Source organism: Salpingoeca rosetta (genome assembly GCF_000188695.1).
Source record: "Salpingoeca rosetta unplaced genomic scaffold supercont1.15, whole genome shotgun sequence".
Taxonomy (NCBI): Eukaryota; class Choanoflagellata; order Craspedida; family Salpingoecidae; genus Salpingoeca; species Salpingoeca rosetta.
Window position 1 is genome coordinate 1,352,021 of NW_004754919.1, and position 18,054 is coordinate 1,370,074.

At 58.1% G+C, this 18,054-nt stretch overlaps 3 protein-coding genes across 3 annotated transcripts in view; 1 reads left to right on the plus strand and 2 right to left on the minus strand.

The window, feature by feature from the left end:
* Positions 1-5,466, plus strand: part of PTSG_06081 (uncharacterized protein) — a 6,558-nt gene extending 1,092 nt beyond the window's left edge. Inside the window, exons 2-4 of the mRNA XM_004992920.1 lie at positions 1-1,730; positions 1,931-2,730; positions 2,948-5,466. The exon at positions 1-1,730 is cut by the window's left edge and continues 778 nt beyond it. Coding sequence (XP_004992977.1) covers positions 1-1,730; positions 1,931-2,730; positions 2,948-5,395 — 4,978 coding nt within the window. The 3' untranslated portion in view covers positions 5,396-5,466. The remainder of the gene's footprint in view (positions 1,731-1,930; positions 2,731-2,947) is intronic.
* Positions 5,467-5,525: 59 nt separating this feature from the next.
* PTSG_06082 (uncharacterized protein) lies at positions 5,526-15,091 on the minus strand (the record flags this gene model as incomplete). Its single annotated transcript, XM_004992921.1, has 9 exons — positions 5,526-5,809; positions 6,100-7,395; positions 7,624-8,111; positions 8,518-8,667; positions 8,943-9,043; positions 9,360-12,177; positions 12,392-12,509; positions 12,772-14,648; positions 14,963-15,091. The coding sequence occupies 9 exons, from the start codon at positions 15,089-15,091 to the stop codon at positions 5,587-5,589; spliced, it is 7,200 nt and encodes a 2,399-aa protein (XP_004992978.1). The 3' UTR covers positions 5,526-5,586.
* A 38-nt stretch (positions 15,092-15,129) lies between these two features.
* PTSG_06083 (uncharacterized protein) lies at positions 15,130-17,835 on the minus strand. The gene is made up of 9 exons (XM_004992922.1): positions 17,771-17,835; positions 17,481-17,543; positions 17,164-17,282; positions 17,029-17,076; positions 16,748-16,826; positions 16,524-16,537; positions 16,345-16,357; positions 16,128-16,214; positions 15,130-15,882 (listed from the first exon to the last, which is right to left on the minus strand). The coding sequence occupies exons 1-9, from the start codon at positions 17,799-17,801 to the stop codon at positions 15,311-15,313; spliced, it is 1,026 nt and encodes a 341-aa protein (XP_004992979.1). The 5' UTR covers positions 17,802-17,835; the 3' UTR covers positions 15,130-15,310.
* Between the last annotated feature and the right edge of the window lie 219 nt (positions 17,836-18,054).

Here is an 18,054-nt window from a genome sequence, read left to right on the forward strand (position 1 = left end):
GACCAGCCGACCCAAAGCCAACAGTTTCACTATGGCCACCACAGCTAGTGAGGGCAACGCATCATCGTCCTCGTCGTCTTCTGGCTCCCGCTCTTCCTCGCCTTCGGTAAAACTAACCACCAAGCCCGTGGCCGGTTCAGCTTCAAAATCTTCGCCTGCTTCCTCCAAGCCAACCACAAAGCGGAAGAAGACAGCTGTGCGCGGAAAGGGTGGAGAGTCCAAGCAACCCACAGATAAGAAGGGCACGCCAACAAAGACAAGGCGTCGTCGTAGTAAGGCAGGCGCACCCTCCAGCGAGGACAACTCTATCTCTCCGCAGCGGTCGTCATCTACACATGTGCCATCATCAGTTGGAGTGATGCCGGCCAGCGCGACCACACATGCACCAGTAGCAGCATGTGCGGCTTCACCAGGCTCGTCTGGGTCTCCCCGCGCCTCTGGTACGAATGGCGATGGTACTCGCGTCACAGCCACCACGAGTACATCAAACGGCACGGCCAGAGCGAGCGACGACGATGGCCAAGACCTGCCACTGCAGTTTGTGGCGCTGCGCTGTGTCAAGGAGCAGCTCCCACCAATCTTGCAGCCACACTTTCTGGAGAACATTGACATGCGCAACCCAAGCAGCACCATTGAGGAGATGCAGATGATGTACTGCTTCGTGACGTTCATGGCCATCAGCTCTATGACTGTGTTCGAGCAGAGTACCACGAAGCAGCAAGACTTGAAGGATGCTCTCAAAGCGTTTCAGGTGCGGAAAGATACGCTTCGGTTGGATCGCTCCGCTCTCGAAGCCCTGCTTCGCTTCCATGCCGAGATGATTGACCTGCGTATCGTTGCCGACGCGAGCGAGCTTGACGAGGCAACCATCATCAACGTCGGCAGCGACTCGGCCATCTTTGTCATGAACCCGTGCGGCGTGCTGTTCCGCGCCAGCGACATTGCCATGGACGAGGAAGCCACGGACCTCAATGACGACACGGCGGTGGGCGCGCTGTCACCGCCGCACATTGGCGACGACCCCGACCTCGACACGGCCGTCGGAGCCATGCACGCCAGTACCCCTGAGCAGCACGGCTTTGCCGGCGAATTTACGGAGCCGATTCGTGACCTGCAGAGCATTCCCACATCCCCGATTGACCAGCAGCAAACGGGCACCGGCGCCCCCAACATCTACCCGCAACAGCAGGCCGTGGGTGCCAGCGTGTTTGAGCGCATCCGCACCGTGCTACTGTCCTTGGAGCTGGACATTGAGAGAGACAGCGTTGACAAGGCTGCACGGTTGCCGTTTGATGAGCTTGGCGGCATCCTCATGTTGGTGCCCAACTTCAACTCCCTGTACGCACAGACGCGCTCGCGTGCACAGCAGTTCTTGCAGCAGCAAGGCGTTCCCGAAGACAAGGTGCTGGTGGTGAAGTGCAACGCAGCGTGTGCTGATGAAGTGAAGACTTTCTGGCGGGGGGTGGAGACGAACAGGGACAAGCTGTTTGTGGTGCTGCATGATGAAGCGCACTGGGCCATCGACAGGTCACCAAATGATGACAGCTCAAGTGGTGTGGCTGACCTGTTCCTCAACCAGCCCAGAAACAAAGGGGTCAAGAACGCACGCAACCTTGTGCGCTTGCTGGTCACAGCCACACCCTATGCTCTGCAGACCGGGAAATCGGCAATCCCTTTGGTCAATGAGATCCACTGGGATGCCGTCACAGGCGGCAGCGAAGAATCGTCTGGTGAGAGAGTGTGTGAGAGAGGGTGTGTGTGCGTGTTTATGTGTGCGTGTACACGTGTAAGTGTAGTTGCCGCACCTTGTCAAGCAGTTCTCACGTAATGATCGTCCACACACACTCACATGCAAACATGTACGCACACACACACACACACACACACACACACACACACACACACACACACACACACACACACACACCAGAGAACCACGGGCCGCGGTACTTTGGGATGTCCGACCTGCAGGGGCAACATAAGGACCCCAAGCGACAGCGTCTTGTCATGGACAGTTCATTTCATGCTCTGGTGTCGGAGTGCGTTGGGCGTCGTAAGCCAGGCACACGCGAACAACTCATGGCTAAGTTTTTCCAGTGTTACGAAGCGGCCTTCTTGCTCGCTTTACATGATATCATGGGGACAAAACTGCTAGACCGAGAGGAACTGGAGAGCCACACGACACCCTTGACGCTGCGCATGATCACCCGCTTCCTCAAGGCGACGACCAGCACCAACGGTCACGGACACATGCTCCTCATCCGTGTTGTGAGCAACCCCATGGGCCGCGCGTTGACGTTGAGGCTGAGAGAGCTTCGCGCCAAGCTTGGCCTCGACAAGCGGTTTGCGGTATTGCAGGACACCAGCGCCGACCCGCTGCGACGCGTGCTTGAACTTGATGAGCGCAGCTCCGAGTGCCTCTCGCGACTGCAGCAGATGACGGGCGCGAGTGGCATTGCCAGCTATGAGCAGCTGGAGCACCTTCCCTGCATCCTCGTGCTCTGTGACAAGGGCCGCATGGGCGACACCTTCCCCAAGTCGCTGCAATACTACGACCTCCGCCTGCGCTACGGTAGCTCCTCCTCCTGCACGCGCACCTACATGGAACAGGACCTCGGACGCATGTTCCGGTACGCGCGGAGTCTGGACGAGCTGCCCATGTGCCTGTTGCCGCCAACGGCACACGAGTGCCTCCAGCGAAGCCTCATACACCTCTCCCCCGACCGTAAGGTGTGTGCGTTTATTGGCGTATGTATTTTTGTGTATGTGTGTATATGTGTGTGTTATATGTGTTCATCATCATGTATGTGCGTGTGTTGATGTGTGATGGATCATCCCCACATTCCAACTACTTGCATCCCGCCCTAAGCTTGTATGTACAAACACACACTCCCGTGTCAGCCCCAATTACTTCTTCACGCTCACCGTCTGTCTCCTCTCACTCTAGGCGAACATTTCAAAGCCACCCAAAGGTGAACAGATACCTCGACCAAAACCGAGTGAAAACTGGTCATCACGGAACGATTCCCTCTTCTACCGCACGTATGCGCGCCCAACAAGCAAGAACTACGATGAGGGCAACCGCCGGGGTACAGACCCACGTCGCTTCCTCCTGCAGGGCAAGCCGCAGGTGGGGAAGACGGGCGCATACCTGTGGGCGCTCAAGCTGCTCGCTGAGCACCTCAACATGCCACCAGGGCCCACAGAGACGGAGGAGGTGGTGGTGTGCTGTGACGATGACGACTTTGACGACGAAGGCAACGAGCGGGAACTTGACATGGACGAGGATGAGCAGCAGCAGCAAAACCACCGCGGCGTGCTGCCTGTACACACAGTGGTGCAATCCCTACCCTTTGTGGCGCCACAGCCCGGCAAGTATGGCGCCATCATCATGGACCAGCGTGTGCACGCAGCGCGGCTGGCAGCAGCAGAGGCAGCGGCACACGGCGACAATGGCGACGTTGTTGTGGATGGTGCACCCGGGAACCGGTCACGACTCGTGGTGCGCAAGACTGTGAGCAGCGAGTATGCGCTCATGGCGCGACCACAGCCGCCGTCAGCTCAGGCGGCAGCAGGTGGCAACGCTGTCGTGGCCGAGTTTGCGGCGCCGGTCGTGGCTGAGCTGAGCGTGAACAGCGACGACGAGATGAACCGTGAGAGGACGCTGGGCAGCCGATGGCACATTCCCGCAGCCAAGGCGGTCCTGTTCCAAGGGCTCATCAGCCGTGGCGACGACGGTACTGCTGCTACGTTTGAGCGCATTCGTGTTGAGGACCTTGACATGCCCGTCGTGTTTATGCCGTCGAGTGGGCGTGCCGCCATCGGCCTCCTCGACCTCAGCAGAACACTTCGCAGTCGTCAGAGCAACAGCAGCGGGAACAGCAGCACAAGCAGCAGTGACAACAACGGCAGTGGCGATGGTGGTGTTCACAAAGTGCTGCAGGTGATTGTGGTGAAACAGGACGAGTTTGACGCCTATTGCACGCACTACCCTGACGTGGTGGTGTGTGCGCTGCCCGAAGCTGCAAGCAGCCCTGACAAGGGCATTGGTGCGAGCCGCGACTTCATCAAGCGGTTTGCCACGCTCAACCTCGACCTGACCCGCCACGCAGCGCGTGCTGGCGGTGTGAGGCTGGGGCGGGTTGCGAGCCTCATCCTCATGCTGGACGACTCGTGCTTGGTGTTCAAGCGCGCCGTCGTGAGGCAGGATCCCTGCGACTTTCACACTGCTGATGATGTTGATGTTGTGGACGGCGCCCAGCATGGCGGTGCGAGCGACGATCACCAGCGAGAGTGGAAGTGGGACTGGGCGAACCGTGAGAACCGCAGCGAGTTCACCATGGAGGACGTGCCGCTGCTGCACGTGCTGCAGCACATGCTGAGCGACCCTGACTTGCACAGGTACGCGCTGATGGGCATTTCGCGCTGGCGCCCGTTCTTGCGCAACATGCAGAGCGCGTACAAGCGGGCGCATCCGTTCTCGTTCCTGCTCCTGAACGTCGATGTGACGCGTGACGTGCACTACGAGGCAAACGATCTTCTCTGCGAGGACATCCGCTTCAACGAGCGCTTGAACGCGCGTGATTTGTTGTTTGTCAAGTACTGCCGGTTCGTGTTGCTGAAGAAGCAGTTGGCTGAGGGCGGCTGCAGCGCCCTGTTGGAGAGGGCGCACGTGGATGCACAGAACGAGACACATTCGCGCACGTTCGAAGTTGCTGCTCTGCCAGACACTGGTAATGATTTCAGTGCGAAACTCGCTGTCACCCTCGATAACATCCCGACTGCTGAGCTCATTGCTGCTGCTGAGGGTGACGCGAGTGCACTGTTGGACCGTCTGGCAGACCACCTCGTCACGATCCTGGGACCCGGTCTCGTGTCATTGCTGCAAATGGAGCTTGTTGAGCCCCGCATGCTGTGCATGCCTGCAGGCACATCATCGCGGCCACATCAAGTGCAATGCCGAATCTGCCTCAAGGAACCTGGGCAGCAGCTGGACATGGTGGGATACACCCGCCTTCGAAGCACCCTCGCGTACATTGCGACGGTCGCACAAACACAGGCGTCAGTCCCGCTATCCATCGTGCTGGACTTTGTGCGCAAACATTTGATCCCTGTGCCTGCAAGCACGCGCGTCTTCACAATTGGCGAGCGGCCTGAACGCGACGCGAACGTACCCATCGCAACTGCCCCAACAGCCGTCATCGCATCCTACACCACAAATCCAATTGAAGTGAGGGCTCTGACAAGCAACTCTGAGTGGCAATGCTTGCTCGTCGACATGTACCATGCTACTGGCGAGCATGAGGGCCTGAGATTCCTTCTGTCCGTGGCGCCGGCCAACTCTGAAGCCTATTACTACCTCCACTTGGGCTGGGTGCTTGCGATCAAGCGATAGATGTGCCGCGTGTAGTATCAGTTGTGTGTGTGTGTGTGTGTGTGTGTGTGTGTGTGTGTGTGTGTGTGTGTGTGGCATCGTGTGAAGTGTATGTTGTACGTGCGCGTCGTCTTGATACTTCCGCCATTCTCTCTTAAAGGTTTATTCCTTCTCACACACCCACCAAACTTCACCCCTCCCTCCCTCCGGTATCATTGCTCCTTCCTCTCCATCTCAAGTGTTGTTTGCAGCGCATCAAACAGTGCGTGTGACCGTGCAACACTCACGTGCAGCCACTCCACCACGTCGTTGTCGTTGTTGTTCCTCTTACCACGGGTCTCCTGTTTGTGCCCTTGCCTTTGCCTTTGCCTTTGCCTTGTTCTTTTTGTGGTCACATGCTTAAAGTCGCAGTGCAGTAGCGCCAGCTCCTGGTACCTGTTGCACGCCAATACACGGTTTTGTTGGAGTGGTTTGGAAGGTGTGAGGAGAAGGCAGGGGTGGCGGAGGTGAGGCAGAGGGATGCAGAGGAGAGGCGAGGCAGTGACAAACGAACACACACACACACACACACACACACACACACACACACACACACACACACACACACACACACACACACACACACACACGCATACACACACACGCATACACGCATACACACACACACACACACACACACACACGCATACACACACACACGCATACACGCATACACACACACACACCACTCGGCCTCTGCGCGCTGTTCGACGGCCGTGTACTCCGAGGTCATGAGCGCGACGAGAAGATTGAGGAGGAGGACAACAGCCAGCAGCATAAACCCAACAAAGTACACGTGCTGCAGCCACAGGAGTTCGGGGTAGGTTTCGCGCGCATGCGACGCCGCCGCTGTGGCCACGCTGCCACCATCACTGCTGCTGCCGCCGCTGCTGCTGTTCACTGCGGTGGTTCGGTCCAGATGGTTGGTGTCGATGAAGGGGCCTTCGAGGCCAACGATGACGTTCATCTCGCCAAACAGCATCATGAAGACGGAGAGGAGGGACGCCAGCACGGTCGTGTGTCCTTCTGCACGCGCACGATAGACGCAGAAGAAGGCCAAAGCAAAGCCCGCAATGCCAAGCACAAGCACGAGCAGGAACGAGCGCAAGCGTGCAACCATGCGGGCCACCATCTTCATGAACACGCCCGTGCTGCGGAAACCGCGCAGGAAGTACATGGTGCCAAAGGGGATGCACAGCGCGGCGGCAGAGGCAAGCGCGTACTGCTCCGGCAGTCGCAACGCGTGCAGGGCAAACGTGGCGGCACTGAGCGCATAGGACAGCAGGAGAAGCGTGCGCCAGCCCTCATGGAGCCGCCGCCAGCCGCCGTGAAGCAGTAGCCACGGCCCAGCAAGCAAAGCAAGCAGCACCACCAGCAGGCCAAGCGCAGTCCAGCCAGCCACCACATGCCACGACGGCGTGGTGGTGGTGAGGCGACCCGGAGTTGCCGTCAGCAGCGTTGGACGGTCCGAGGTAAGATCGTCGCGCGCAACGTGGACAAGGGACGCCAGCATGGTAACAGCAAACACGCTGTGCAACGCGAAGAGCGCCAGGAAGGTGCGCCGAACGCGCGTGTGCCAGTGCCAAAGCACCACACACTGGATCGCTGCTGTCGTAAACACGTCCGTCTGTCCATGCTGCGCACAGTAGCTGAGGAGGTCAAGGTGGCGGTGGAGGTTCGGCAGTGCAACAGCGAACGTGCTCACGGGTGCTGCTGATGCGGTCGTGGTCGTGTTCGTGTTTGTGGTCTTCCAAGCACCCTTGTTGCTGGCGAGATTGCCATTGTCTGTGCGGTGCAATGCAGTGCCTTGCGTCGTGCTGCAGTGGGGAAGAACGGTGAATGCGAGGCCACTCTCCACGGTGACAGTGGCGTGGGAGTGCAAGGCTGGGCTGCATGTCACCACAGTGTCCAGGAAAGGCGGCAGCAGCCGAGGAAATGTCTGGGCGAGCGGCAGCAGCGCAGCCGTCCAGCCCAAGCGCGTGCTGTGTTGGTGTTGATGATGACGATGATGATAATTATGTTTGTTGTTGCGCAGTGAGACAAAAGGGAATAAATGGTCATGTCACGGAATGTCACATCACACCATGTAACGTAATGTAACGTGAACTTTCGACGCATGTGTGTGTGTGTGTGCCTTTTGCTCAAATCCACTTCCTCCTCACCCCTCACCCCTCACCCCTCACCCCCTCACCCCCCGCCACCTCCCTCACCTTGACGTGGGTTGGTGCTTGATGTTGGAGAGGATGGCTTGCACGGCGCGCCGCTCGTGGCGATCAATGGACCACAGCAGAGGCGATGATACCATTGATGACGATAGGAAAGTGTGGTGAGGGGTTTGGTGAGCGTGCTCAGCGGTGGGGTGGCGTAGTGAAGCTGGGGCGGAAGGGTGTGGCGGCGTGAGGGCGAGTGGACGCTGGGGCAGTTCAATGAGGCCGCCGACGACGACGTCAACGTTTGCATCGCTGCTGACGTGCGCTAGGGCGTGGTGCAGCAGTGTCTGCTGGCTGCCCTTTGTTCGCGCCATGCACAGCGGGTAGGACGTTGTCATGCACCGCGCAACTACTTCTGCTTGCACGGGTGTCGGCAGCGCGTGCGTTGTCTGTTGACACGTGTCCAATACACGTGACATGCACCATGCAGCGAACCCGCTGTCAATGTCCCACACGCGCACCACGCCATCTCGGCTCACGCTCACCACCTACAGAACTCAAGGGCAAAGGCAAGGATAACGAAAGATTCGGAATCGATGAGACACAGCGTGTGGTACTGAGACACAGGAGAGAGGTGACAGACGGCAACTCACTCGAGGCGCTACCCTTGCGTCTGTCAACAACAATTCCAGGCACACACAGCCAGCACACAAAACACATGTGTGCAAGCCCTCTCTGCTATCACAAGCCATATACCCACCCACACACACATACAAGCCATGTACCCCCTCCCCCAGACCCAGACCCACCCACATCCACACCCACATCCACCCACACACCCCCCCCCCCCCCCACCCACACACACACACACACACACATACACACACACACACACACACACACACACACACACACACACACAACCCACACATACACACAGACAGACAAACACACCTGGGTGTCGTTGTGGGTGAGGGCAAAGGCGGTGGCTGCATCAGTCCGGTCTTGCTGGAAGGTGAGCAGTGGAGCCAGCGTGGACTGGTCCCAGACCACGATGCGATTGTCCTTGCCAGCCGTGACAAGATACTGGTCTGCAACGTTGGCCTGTACAAACAGCACAAAGGACGCGTGTGCGTGCAACGTATGCATTGCTGCTGCCGTAGCCACATGCCACACCATCACCAGCCCATCTGCTCGTCCAAACACACACACACACACACACACGCACGCACGCAACAAGTGCAGAGTGAGTCGCATTCGTCAACAGTCTCACGGACAACTGAAATGTCCTTACCTATCACCACGTGCATCGTTCAAGTGCTCCAAAACAAACAGTTGTACAAAACACATGTACACCGCTCACCTTCACCGCCCGTGACAAGGTGATCTGCATCTTTCCAGCTCAAGCACTTGACGGCGCGCGTGTGTCCAACCAGGATTTGTTGCGGCGACACAATCTCCAGCTCATCATGTCCAGCACCTTCACAACGCAAGCGCAGCGCCGTCCTGCGTGAGATTGTGAAGTGCATGCGGTCATGCAGACGCGCATACGAATTCCTGCTCGTTGACATCAACACAACTACGAACCTCCCCACACTCGCGCACGCACGCACGCACTTCACAACACCCTCACTCACAATACAGCTTGCCCCCTCCCCCAACACTCACACACACACACACACACACACACACACACACACACACACACACACACACACACACACCAACACACTCACTCACACACACACACCAACACACTCACTCACACACAAACACACACACACACACATACACACCTGCTGTGCTCCAGTCCCAGATGTGCACGACAAAATCGCCGCCTCCTGTGGCGATGGTGCGACCTGTTGGGGAGAATGCGCCACACACCACCCGTCCCGCGTGCCCACGGTACCATCGCACGAGCCCAGGCTCGCCTCCTCCAACGCCCTCACCACCACCACCACCACCACCACCGCCACTGCTGCTGCTGCTGTTTGTTGTCGTCAGCGTGAGGACGGCAGCCCCCGTGTTGGTGCAGACAAGAAGGCCTTTAGAATCGGCACTGACGTGAATGCTGCGCACGAGGCCCGGCAGCTCCACAATCACGGGCAGTGAAGGTGGGCTGGTATGTGCAGCCGTTGTGCAGTCAGGTTCAGCACCGATTTGCGACAGAACAACCATGTGCTCAATACCAACCGCCACACAGCGCCCATTTGGTGTACACGCGCACACGCGTGGGACACCAGCGCACGGTTGCTCCATTCGTTGCAGCACGTGCCCACTCGTGGCGGAGATGATGAGCACCTCATTGTGGGTGGTCGCAACAACAACGTCGCCACCAAACCCTTGCAGTGCACAGCAAGACGTAAAGGGCGCGGCCCTGTGAGGCACAGCAGTCTCATCCAGCAGTGACGGAGAGGTTGCACACTCGTCAAAGGTAAAATAGCGAGCTCTGCCCTCTTCTTGCTCGTGTTCAAGCGTATGGTCGTGGTCTCCTTGTCGAATGTAACAGCCATCGGCACCAAAATCGCCGTCGCCATGACTGGCGTCAGCACCGGTGATATGCGTGGTGTTCTCGTCATCGTTGTTGGCGGCACACGAGGCGGCACTGCTTCCGCCACCAAACGCTGCGAATGCGACGGTTTTGCCTGCAGGCACAGTTGCTGCTGGCGTGAATGACCTGCGCAGACCGCAGGACGAGAGATCCCACCCAACACAGCAGCCAGCCCGATCCGTGGAGAAGAGCAGGTCAGTGCCGTCGTGTGAAAAGCGCAACGATGTGACCCAGTCTTGGTGTGCGTGGAGCGTGAACAGCAATGCACCGCTCTGTACATCCCACATAAGAACAATGCCCGCCTCCCCACCAGCCACCACCCGATTATGGCGCGGCGACCAGGCGACTGCTCGCAGCGAGTGGTGGTGACCATGGAATCTGCGCTCAACCACACCATTGACAGCAGCAGCAACAGGTGATTGCATAACACCTGTCACGCCAGACATGTTGTTGGCTATCTCCGCTCCCCCGTTTCCATTTACACCACCACCACTACCACCACCACCACCACCACCGGAAATGTTGTCCAGGATGGCGATGAAGCCGTCAGCACCGACGATACACGCGCGGGAGCCCGTGCCATCGAACGCAGCTGCTGTGAGCCGCCCTGGGGCAAATGATGTCCACACAAGCCGGTGTGTGTTCGCTCCTGTGTTCACCCACCACAGCTTGGCTTGGCCCGCGTTGCACACGGAGAGATACGCGCGGTCCCATTCCCACAATCCGAGCGTGCGCGCCTGTGACCGCGGCAGCACGCACCCGGCGATGCAGCGAACCACGTCAAGATGGCGCCCAAGAACCAGGTCCGAAGAAGCGTGTGTCTCGGGGTTAGGGACCAGGTCTCCATCGCGGAGCTGGACGCACACGTGAATACTGTGGTCTGCTGCCGCTGCAAACACAATCGCGCTGTTGTTGTTGTTGTTGTTGTTGTTGTTGTTGTTGTTGTTGTTGTTGTGCCCATACACATCTGAGTGCTGGTTCTGTGTTACGTGGGGTGCTGTGACGTGGCCCAGGAAGCAGCATTCGACGTCTGTGTTGAGGTCGTACACACCCATGTCGCAGCAGCCAGCACCGAGCGAGCCCACAGTGACCTGCCCGTCTTCGAAACAAACGGCCATTATCGCAGGGCGCACTGAGGAAGGGGTTGAAGTCAGGCCACGGCGCTGTGGATATGCGGAAGGATCGCCGACACCACTCGCATCGGTACTGTTGTGGTACATTGTCAGCGTGTCTGGCGGTGCAAGGCAGTGCATGGCGACAATAGGTGCCGGGTGATTGCGCGTGCCGAAGCGGAGGGCCTGGCACGCTGCATGCACAGACACGACGCTGATGGTTCCGTCAGGGTGGGCCACGGCAGCAGCGGTGCTGGTGGTGTTGGTTGACGGTGTACGCGAAGATGGGATGATGCAGCACGACTTGGCGGGGGAGTCCAGGAGCTGCACGTGCTGTCGTGCTGGAGGCAGGTTGCGTGTCCAAGGTGCGTGCAGCGATGCCAGCGCGTGTATGTGCGCTGGCGCTGTTGTTGTAAATGACCAGAGGCACGCCATGTCGTCGCTTGCCGCAGTCGCGAGAATGGGGCGAGAGGGATGCACAGCCAGTGACAGAACGAAACCAGCATGTGCGGTGACGTGATGTTGGCATGTGTAGTCTGCCATGCTCCACACGCAAACACGTGCGTCCTCTCCGGCGCTGAAGAGGCGGTTACCGCTGACATCAAAGGCCACTGCCTTGATGGCGCTTGTGTGGCCTTGAAGGCACACAGTATTGAAGTGCTGCTGCTGCCGCCGTTTTCGAGCTGTTGACGACCCACTGTTGGCGCTGCGCTTTCCTTCTTGTTGCCGCTGCATACCGTTGTTACGCCCATCAAGCGTTGGTACGCACGCTGCTGCTGTTGTTGTTGTTGTTGCTGCTGCTGCTGTTGCTGAGGTGGACAATTTGCGGGGAAGAAGCCACACGCGCACGATGTGGTCGCCGGATCCTGTGGCCACCGTGGTGTGTTGGCGCGGATGCCAGGCCACGGCGGTGACACGTGCATGCATGCAATCGAGGACGGCACAGCGTCGCTGTGGAGACGGTCGCATAGGGTCGGTTTGATAGGGATGTTAGTGGATTCGTGTGTGTGTGTGTGTGTGTGTGTGTGTGTATGAGACAAGAGGGCAAATGCTCGTTTCGCCATAGAGGAGATACATACAGTTTGTCGGGTGCACGATTGTGCGTACGTGGAAACCGACGCTCACACACACACACACATACACACACACACACACACACACACACCATGGTAGATGCTTTGGAGATGGAGATGATGTGTGCTGCGCCGTCGTTTCCGCCCAGGGCGAGATACTTTCGATCCGGGCGCCAGGCGACAGCGCGAAGCGTGGTCACCATGTCCAGCCTGAGCGGGCACGCATGCGTGTGGGAATGTGTATGTGTGTGGGAATGTATGTGCGTGTGTGTGTGTGCGTGCGTGTGTGTGTGTGTGTCAAGGCATGACGAAGGTACATCCACACGGGGAACATGACAACAGTATAACGTAGACATGCAGAAAAAGCGACTCAGTGAGTGAATGAATGACTGGTGTCATACCCATTCGTACCCAGCAACACACACACACACACACACACACGCGCGCGCGCGCGCGCGCACACACACCGCACCGAGAGATGGTGTTGAGGGAGCCCGTGGCAGAGACGGTGAGGAGGTGGCAGGCGTTGTTGCTAATGGCCGCGAGAAGGGAGTGGCTGCGTTTGCCCAGCTTCGCCGTGCTTGCAAGCGCAATGGCAGTGATTGGGGCCGGCATCCTGTGCTTGCAGGCAAGCCGGCGGGTCGGCACATGCCAGGCGCACACAGTTCGGTCCACGGAGGCAGTGATGAGCAGCTCATTGCTTGCTGCAAAGGTGGCTGAGGTCACGGCGTCTTGGTGCCCCAGCAGCTGCCCAACAAACACACCATCGTCACTCCACAGGCGCACCGTTGCATCGGCCGAACACGTGGCAAGCAGCACGGCGTCATCACCGCGCTGTTGCATGAACGTGCATGCAAGCACAGCGTCGTCGTGTGTTCGCCCGGCGTTTCGGCCGCCAAGCCCGTCCACGGCACGACCCCGACTGCTGTCCTGCTCACAGCCCTCGCTCTCACCCTCAAGCACATGAGAACGGTGGTTGCTGGTGTCTGTGCCAGCTGCCAACGACTGCACCTCTACGCCACGCTGCAAATCCCACATGCGCAGTGTACCGTCAGTGCTGCACGTGGCCACCATGTCGTCACCCTGAACATTGTTATTATTGTCCACGAGGGCATCAGCCGGTGGTGCGCGCCAAAGCACAACGCCAGTCACCACATCCGTGTGTCCCGTCAGAACCTTGAGCAAGGCAAGACTTTGCGTGTTCCACACGCGCACGGCTTGGTCTGTGAAGCCGGCAGCAAGCAGGCCGGCGTCGGCGCTCAGCGACATGGCGGTCACAGCCACGCCTGTGTCGCTCCCATGCACTGTTTGCACGTTTTGCTTGCGCTGCCTCTTGGGACCAGAGCCAACGTGCCAGATGTACATGCGGCCATGGCTGTCACCGACTGCAACTGTGCTGTTGGCGTCATAGGCAGCACTGCAACATGTGGCGTCGGCCTTCAGCTTGATGCGCGCCGTCACGTGGCCCGTGTCCAGGTCATGCAGGGTCGCCAGCTTCCCACCCACAGCGGCGTATGCGTACAGCAGCGGGAGCAGCACGCCCGCTGTGAGGATGTCATCGAGGTCAGTCGCCACTTGCTTCGTGTGCCGGGAGGCAGCGTGTTGCTTCGCCAGTGTCAGGTACGCGTGTGCGCGGCGCGGCTGTAAGGGGGCCCCTTGCGCTTTCGTCTGTCCTTCTGCTTGCTGGCCGTACCTGCTGTTGCTGTTGTGCCTGGATGCTGTAGTCGAGGACAGCGGCGACCTACCATCAGGTTGTTGTTGTTGTTGTTGTTGTTGTTGTTGTTGTTGTTGTTGTTGTTGTTGTTGTTGTTGTTGTTGTTGAATTGGTTGCGGCTGCGAGATTGTGGCGGCTGTTGTATTGCTGAACAGCCAATCAGGTTCATCCTGGGACGGCGGGCACTGTTGCGTCTTGGCGAGCTGTGGCACCGAGCTGGCTGGTTGGATGAGGGACAAGGGGCGAGGCGCATTAGTGCTCTGGAAGGAGAGCGGGCGGGAGAACGTGGTGAGGCCAATAAGATTGCCTGCAGGCAAGGTCTTGGCGGCCGGGGAGTGGCTGTGATGAAACGTGCTGGCGTCAGCCCCAGGTTCCAGGCGCAGTGTGGTTGGGCGATGCCGGGTGTGCAGCACAATGACGTCCTGCGTCCTGTCGTCCGTGAGAAGCAGCGAGCTTGTGTCAGTTGTGGACTGGGGTGTGTCTGCTGCTGCAGCGGGCACGGCGATGGAGTCGATGATGCGGCCATCTTGCGTGTTGACCAGCATTACGCATCCATCTCCTGTCAGCACACACAACAGTTCTGACGACTGCACGAAACCGCACTGCGCCGCATCGCGCACCTCCGTTGCAACCTCCTGCAAACGTGCATGTTTGTTTGTGTGTTTGTTTGTGTGTTTGTTTGTTTGTTTGTTTGTTTGTTTGTGTGCATGGTGTGTGTGTTTGCATGTGTGTGCACGCGTGTGTGTGTGTGTTTGCATGTGTGTGTGTGTGTGTGTGTGTTTGCATGTGTGTGCACGCGTGTGTGCAAGTGTGTGTGCAGGGAAGAGTCAAACGAGATGTCATGTCACATCATGTCACGTTGTTGCGCAGCCACCCGAATACAAACACACTCATCACTGCAAGTCAGGCTATCTCAACAAGCCATGTCACAGCCTTTCTAACAACATACGGTGGAAGAGTTCCATAGAGTGCATGTTCCAGCCTGGGAGCGGGCTGCGAGCCATCGGTTTCCAGGGGTGCCCCCTTCTTGCTGGGTGCACCTCAGCTCCACCCAGCTCCTCTCGTTGCTGCTCTGCATTGTCTCTCACCAACCACAAACAAACGGTTTGAATCGTTGGCGGCACGAAAATTATGTGTATCTTTCAACAAATCTGCGGGTGCGGTTATGGACAGGTCGAGGAAAAGAGCAGAGTGGCAAACTGGCGTGGAGGTGGTATTGTGAACAAGGCACCACAGCAGCAGGCGACAGCAGCAGGCGACATCAGCCGACACAAACGGCTCTTAAGATAACTGCGGGCTACACGTCTGTTGACGCTGCATCATGGCCAGTCTGTTCCGATCGTTCACTCCGTTCAGTGACTGCTTCCTGTTCATCCTGCTGCTGCTGTTGTCGATGCTGGCGCGCTTGCATGCGGCGTTGTCGGCGGACCTGAGCGGGCTCCTGCTGCTCCTGGGCAGATGCGAGGGCGTGCTCGTTGAGCTTGCGTGCCAGGTCTACGTCTCGCTTCTCTCGCTGCGCCCGCGCAAGCAAGCTGCGCTGCATCTGCAGGAAGCGGCGTTCCTCCTCGCTCGCGGCTGTGAAGTCCAGAAACTCCTCTGCTTCCTCGTCGTCGTCGTCCATATCCGCATCCCCGCCGTCCACGCTCACGGGCTGCTGCCTCCCTGTTGCGCTGCTTCGTCCACTCTGCGTGCCACTGCCACCTGCACTCCGCCGCCCCCGGCCCTGGCGCACGTGTTGTGCGTGTTGTGCGCGCACGCCGTGCTCCTCGATCTCCTGCAGTCTTCGCGCCAGCTCGGCGTCGCTGTCCAGCTGCTCATCCGGGATGGACGCTGGCTCCGATAGCCGCCGCGCCAGCGCCTCGTCCGCCGCTGTGTGCGCGTGTATGTGATTGTGAGCGAGTGAGTGTGTGTGAACACGTGTGAGAGAGAGTGTGTGTGTGTGCGTGTGTGAATACGTGTGTGTGCATGTGTGTGTGTGCATGTGTGTGTGTGTGTGCATGTGTGTGATTGTGAGTGAGCGAGTGAGAGGAGAGAGAGAGTGTGTGTGTGTCGCTGACAATCACACAAACCACCACCGCTTCCCTTCCCTCGCCCCACGATCTTGACCAACCTACCAACTGTGTCTGGGTCCTGTCGTTTTGCTTCCGCCTCTGCAGCTAGTCTCGCTTCCTCCTCCTGCAGCTGGCGCGCAAAGCTCTCATCTGTACCACGTGCATATTTGTGAGTGAGAGGAGTGCGCGTGTGTGTGGGGGGGGGGATGATTGATGATACTGTCTGCAAGGTCGGACGCATGTCAAGACATAGTACACCAGCAACAGTGCTCAGACTGACCTTGTTGCTCCGTCTGTTCACCGTTTCAGAAGAATGCAAGGAGAAGCAAGCAAGATCGATCAAGAGGTTGTGAGGACACCGCGTGGCAGCGATCACACTTCCCACCACACCGCTCCACACCACACATTACACCGCACCGCTCCACACCACGATGCAAACACAGGTGTACGGGACTATACCTTCTTCACCTCCTCTGCAGACACGGTGATGAACAGGGAGTACCGCAAGGAGCACGTGGGGGTGAGCACGAGTGCAAGCAGCGAAAAGAGGTCATCAGCTTTGTCAGGGAACCCAAAATTAAGCACCGCCACACAGGCCCGGGCACGCTTCAAAATAGGCATGCCCTCAGGTGCACACACGCAAACACACACACACGCACACACATGCACAGAGCGTTGCATACCAAGGTGGGCCTCTTGTAGCTTTGCTGCCAATTCAGCATCGATTCTCTGTTGCCGCTCTCGCTCCAGACGCGCTTCTTCCTGTGGGCAGCGTTTTGGAGCGCACATGATGGCGAACAGCAAGGTGAGTGTATGCCAACCAAGTTGCAACAGAGCACACGCGCAAAGCGGGCACGCAGCATCGCTCTCAGGCACGCACACACACACACACACACACGCACACACACACACACACACACAAGCACACACATACACACACACGCACACACACACACATACATACTTCTTCTTTGGCCAAAAGTTCCTGCAGTGCACGCTCCGCTGCCTCCTCCTGGCAAGCAGAGTGGTGTGAGATACTGTCAGCGAGGGTTGGCGTTTGTGTGGAGTGGGTGCGTGCACGTTGGGGCATTGTGCATACCTCAGCTTGCCGCTGTCTACGAAGCTCTTCCTCTTCTGTCTGCTGTCGCTGAACAGCCATTCGCCTGTCTCGCGCAGACATGCGTGCAGAGTGCTGATTCCACGACCTTTTCTCGTCCCCTGTGCGTGTGTGTGTGTGTGTGTGTGATTGATTGATGTGTGTGTGTGTGTGAAGATGCGTGTGTGTGTGCGTGGTTGATTGATGTGGTTGGAGTGCATGGTGCGTGGAAGAGATCAAGACGAACATATTCGATGACCAACACTCACGCACACACACACACGTGTACACGCTCATGTGCGGGTGCAAAGTTGACGTACAGTAGTGTTCGCCAAGATGGTTTGCAAGAGCCTCATCCTCCCGCTCACGCCATGTCGACGCAGCTGTCAAACATGAGCATGCAGTGTGATGTGTTCATGTGTGCGTGTGTGTATGACAACATAGACAGACGGACAGACAGACAGACAGACAGACAGACAGACGGACAGACAGACAGACACACACACACACACACACACAGACAGACACACACACAAACACAGACACACACACACACACACACACACACACACACACACACACACACACACACACACACACACACACACACCTCGCTTGAACGACTCCGACCGCTCCGCCATATCCGAGGTCAAAGTTTACTTTGCGAAATTTTCAGCAAAAGCAAAATTGACTACAGCGCCCTGACAAACGATACCCCCATGTAGGACCTTCAAGCACGGTGGAATGTGCACTGCATTTCAAACCATCGCCACCACTGTGGTTGGGAGCGTGTGCTGACCAACACCCCCTGCAACAAACGTTTACAGCATGCCACTTCTCGCACGCTGTCACTCGCCCGCTCGCTCTGATACTTTGCTCGCTTGTGCGCGAGAG

Coding starts and splice junctions, on each gene's coding strand:
- PTSG_06083 (XM_004992922.1), bottom strand. CDS start 17,801: ATGGCGGAGCGGTCGGAGTCGTTCAAGCGAG. Junction 17,077..17,163: donor GTAGACAGCGGCAAGCTGAG/GTATGCACAATG, acceptor TCTGCTTGCCAG/GAGGAGGCAGCGGAGCGTGC. Junction 15,883..16,127: donor ACAGGACCCAGACACAGTTG/GTAGGTTGGTCA, acceptor ACGCGCACACAG/CGGCGGACGAGGCGCTGGCG.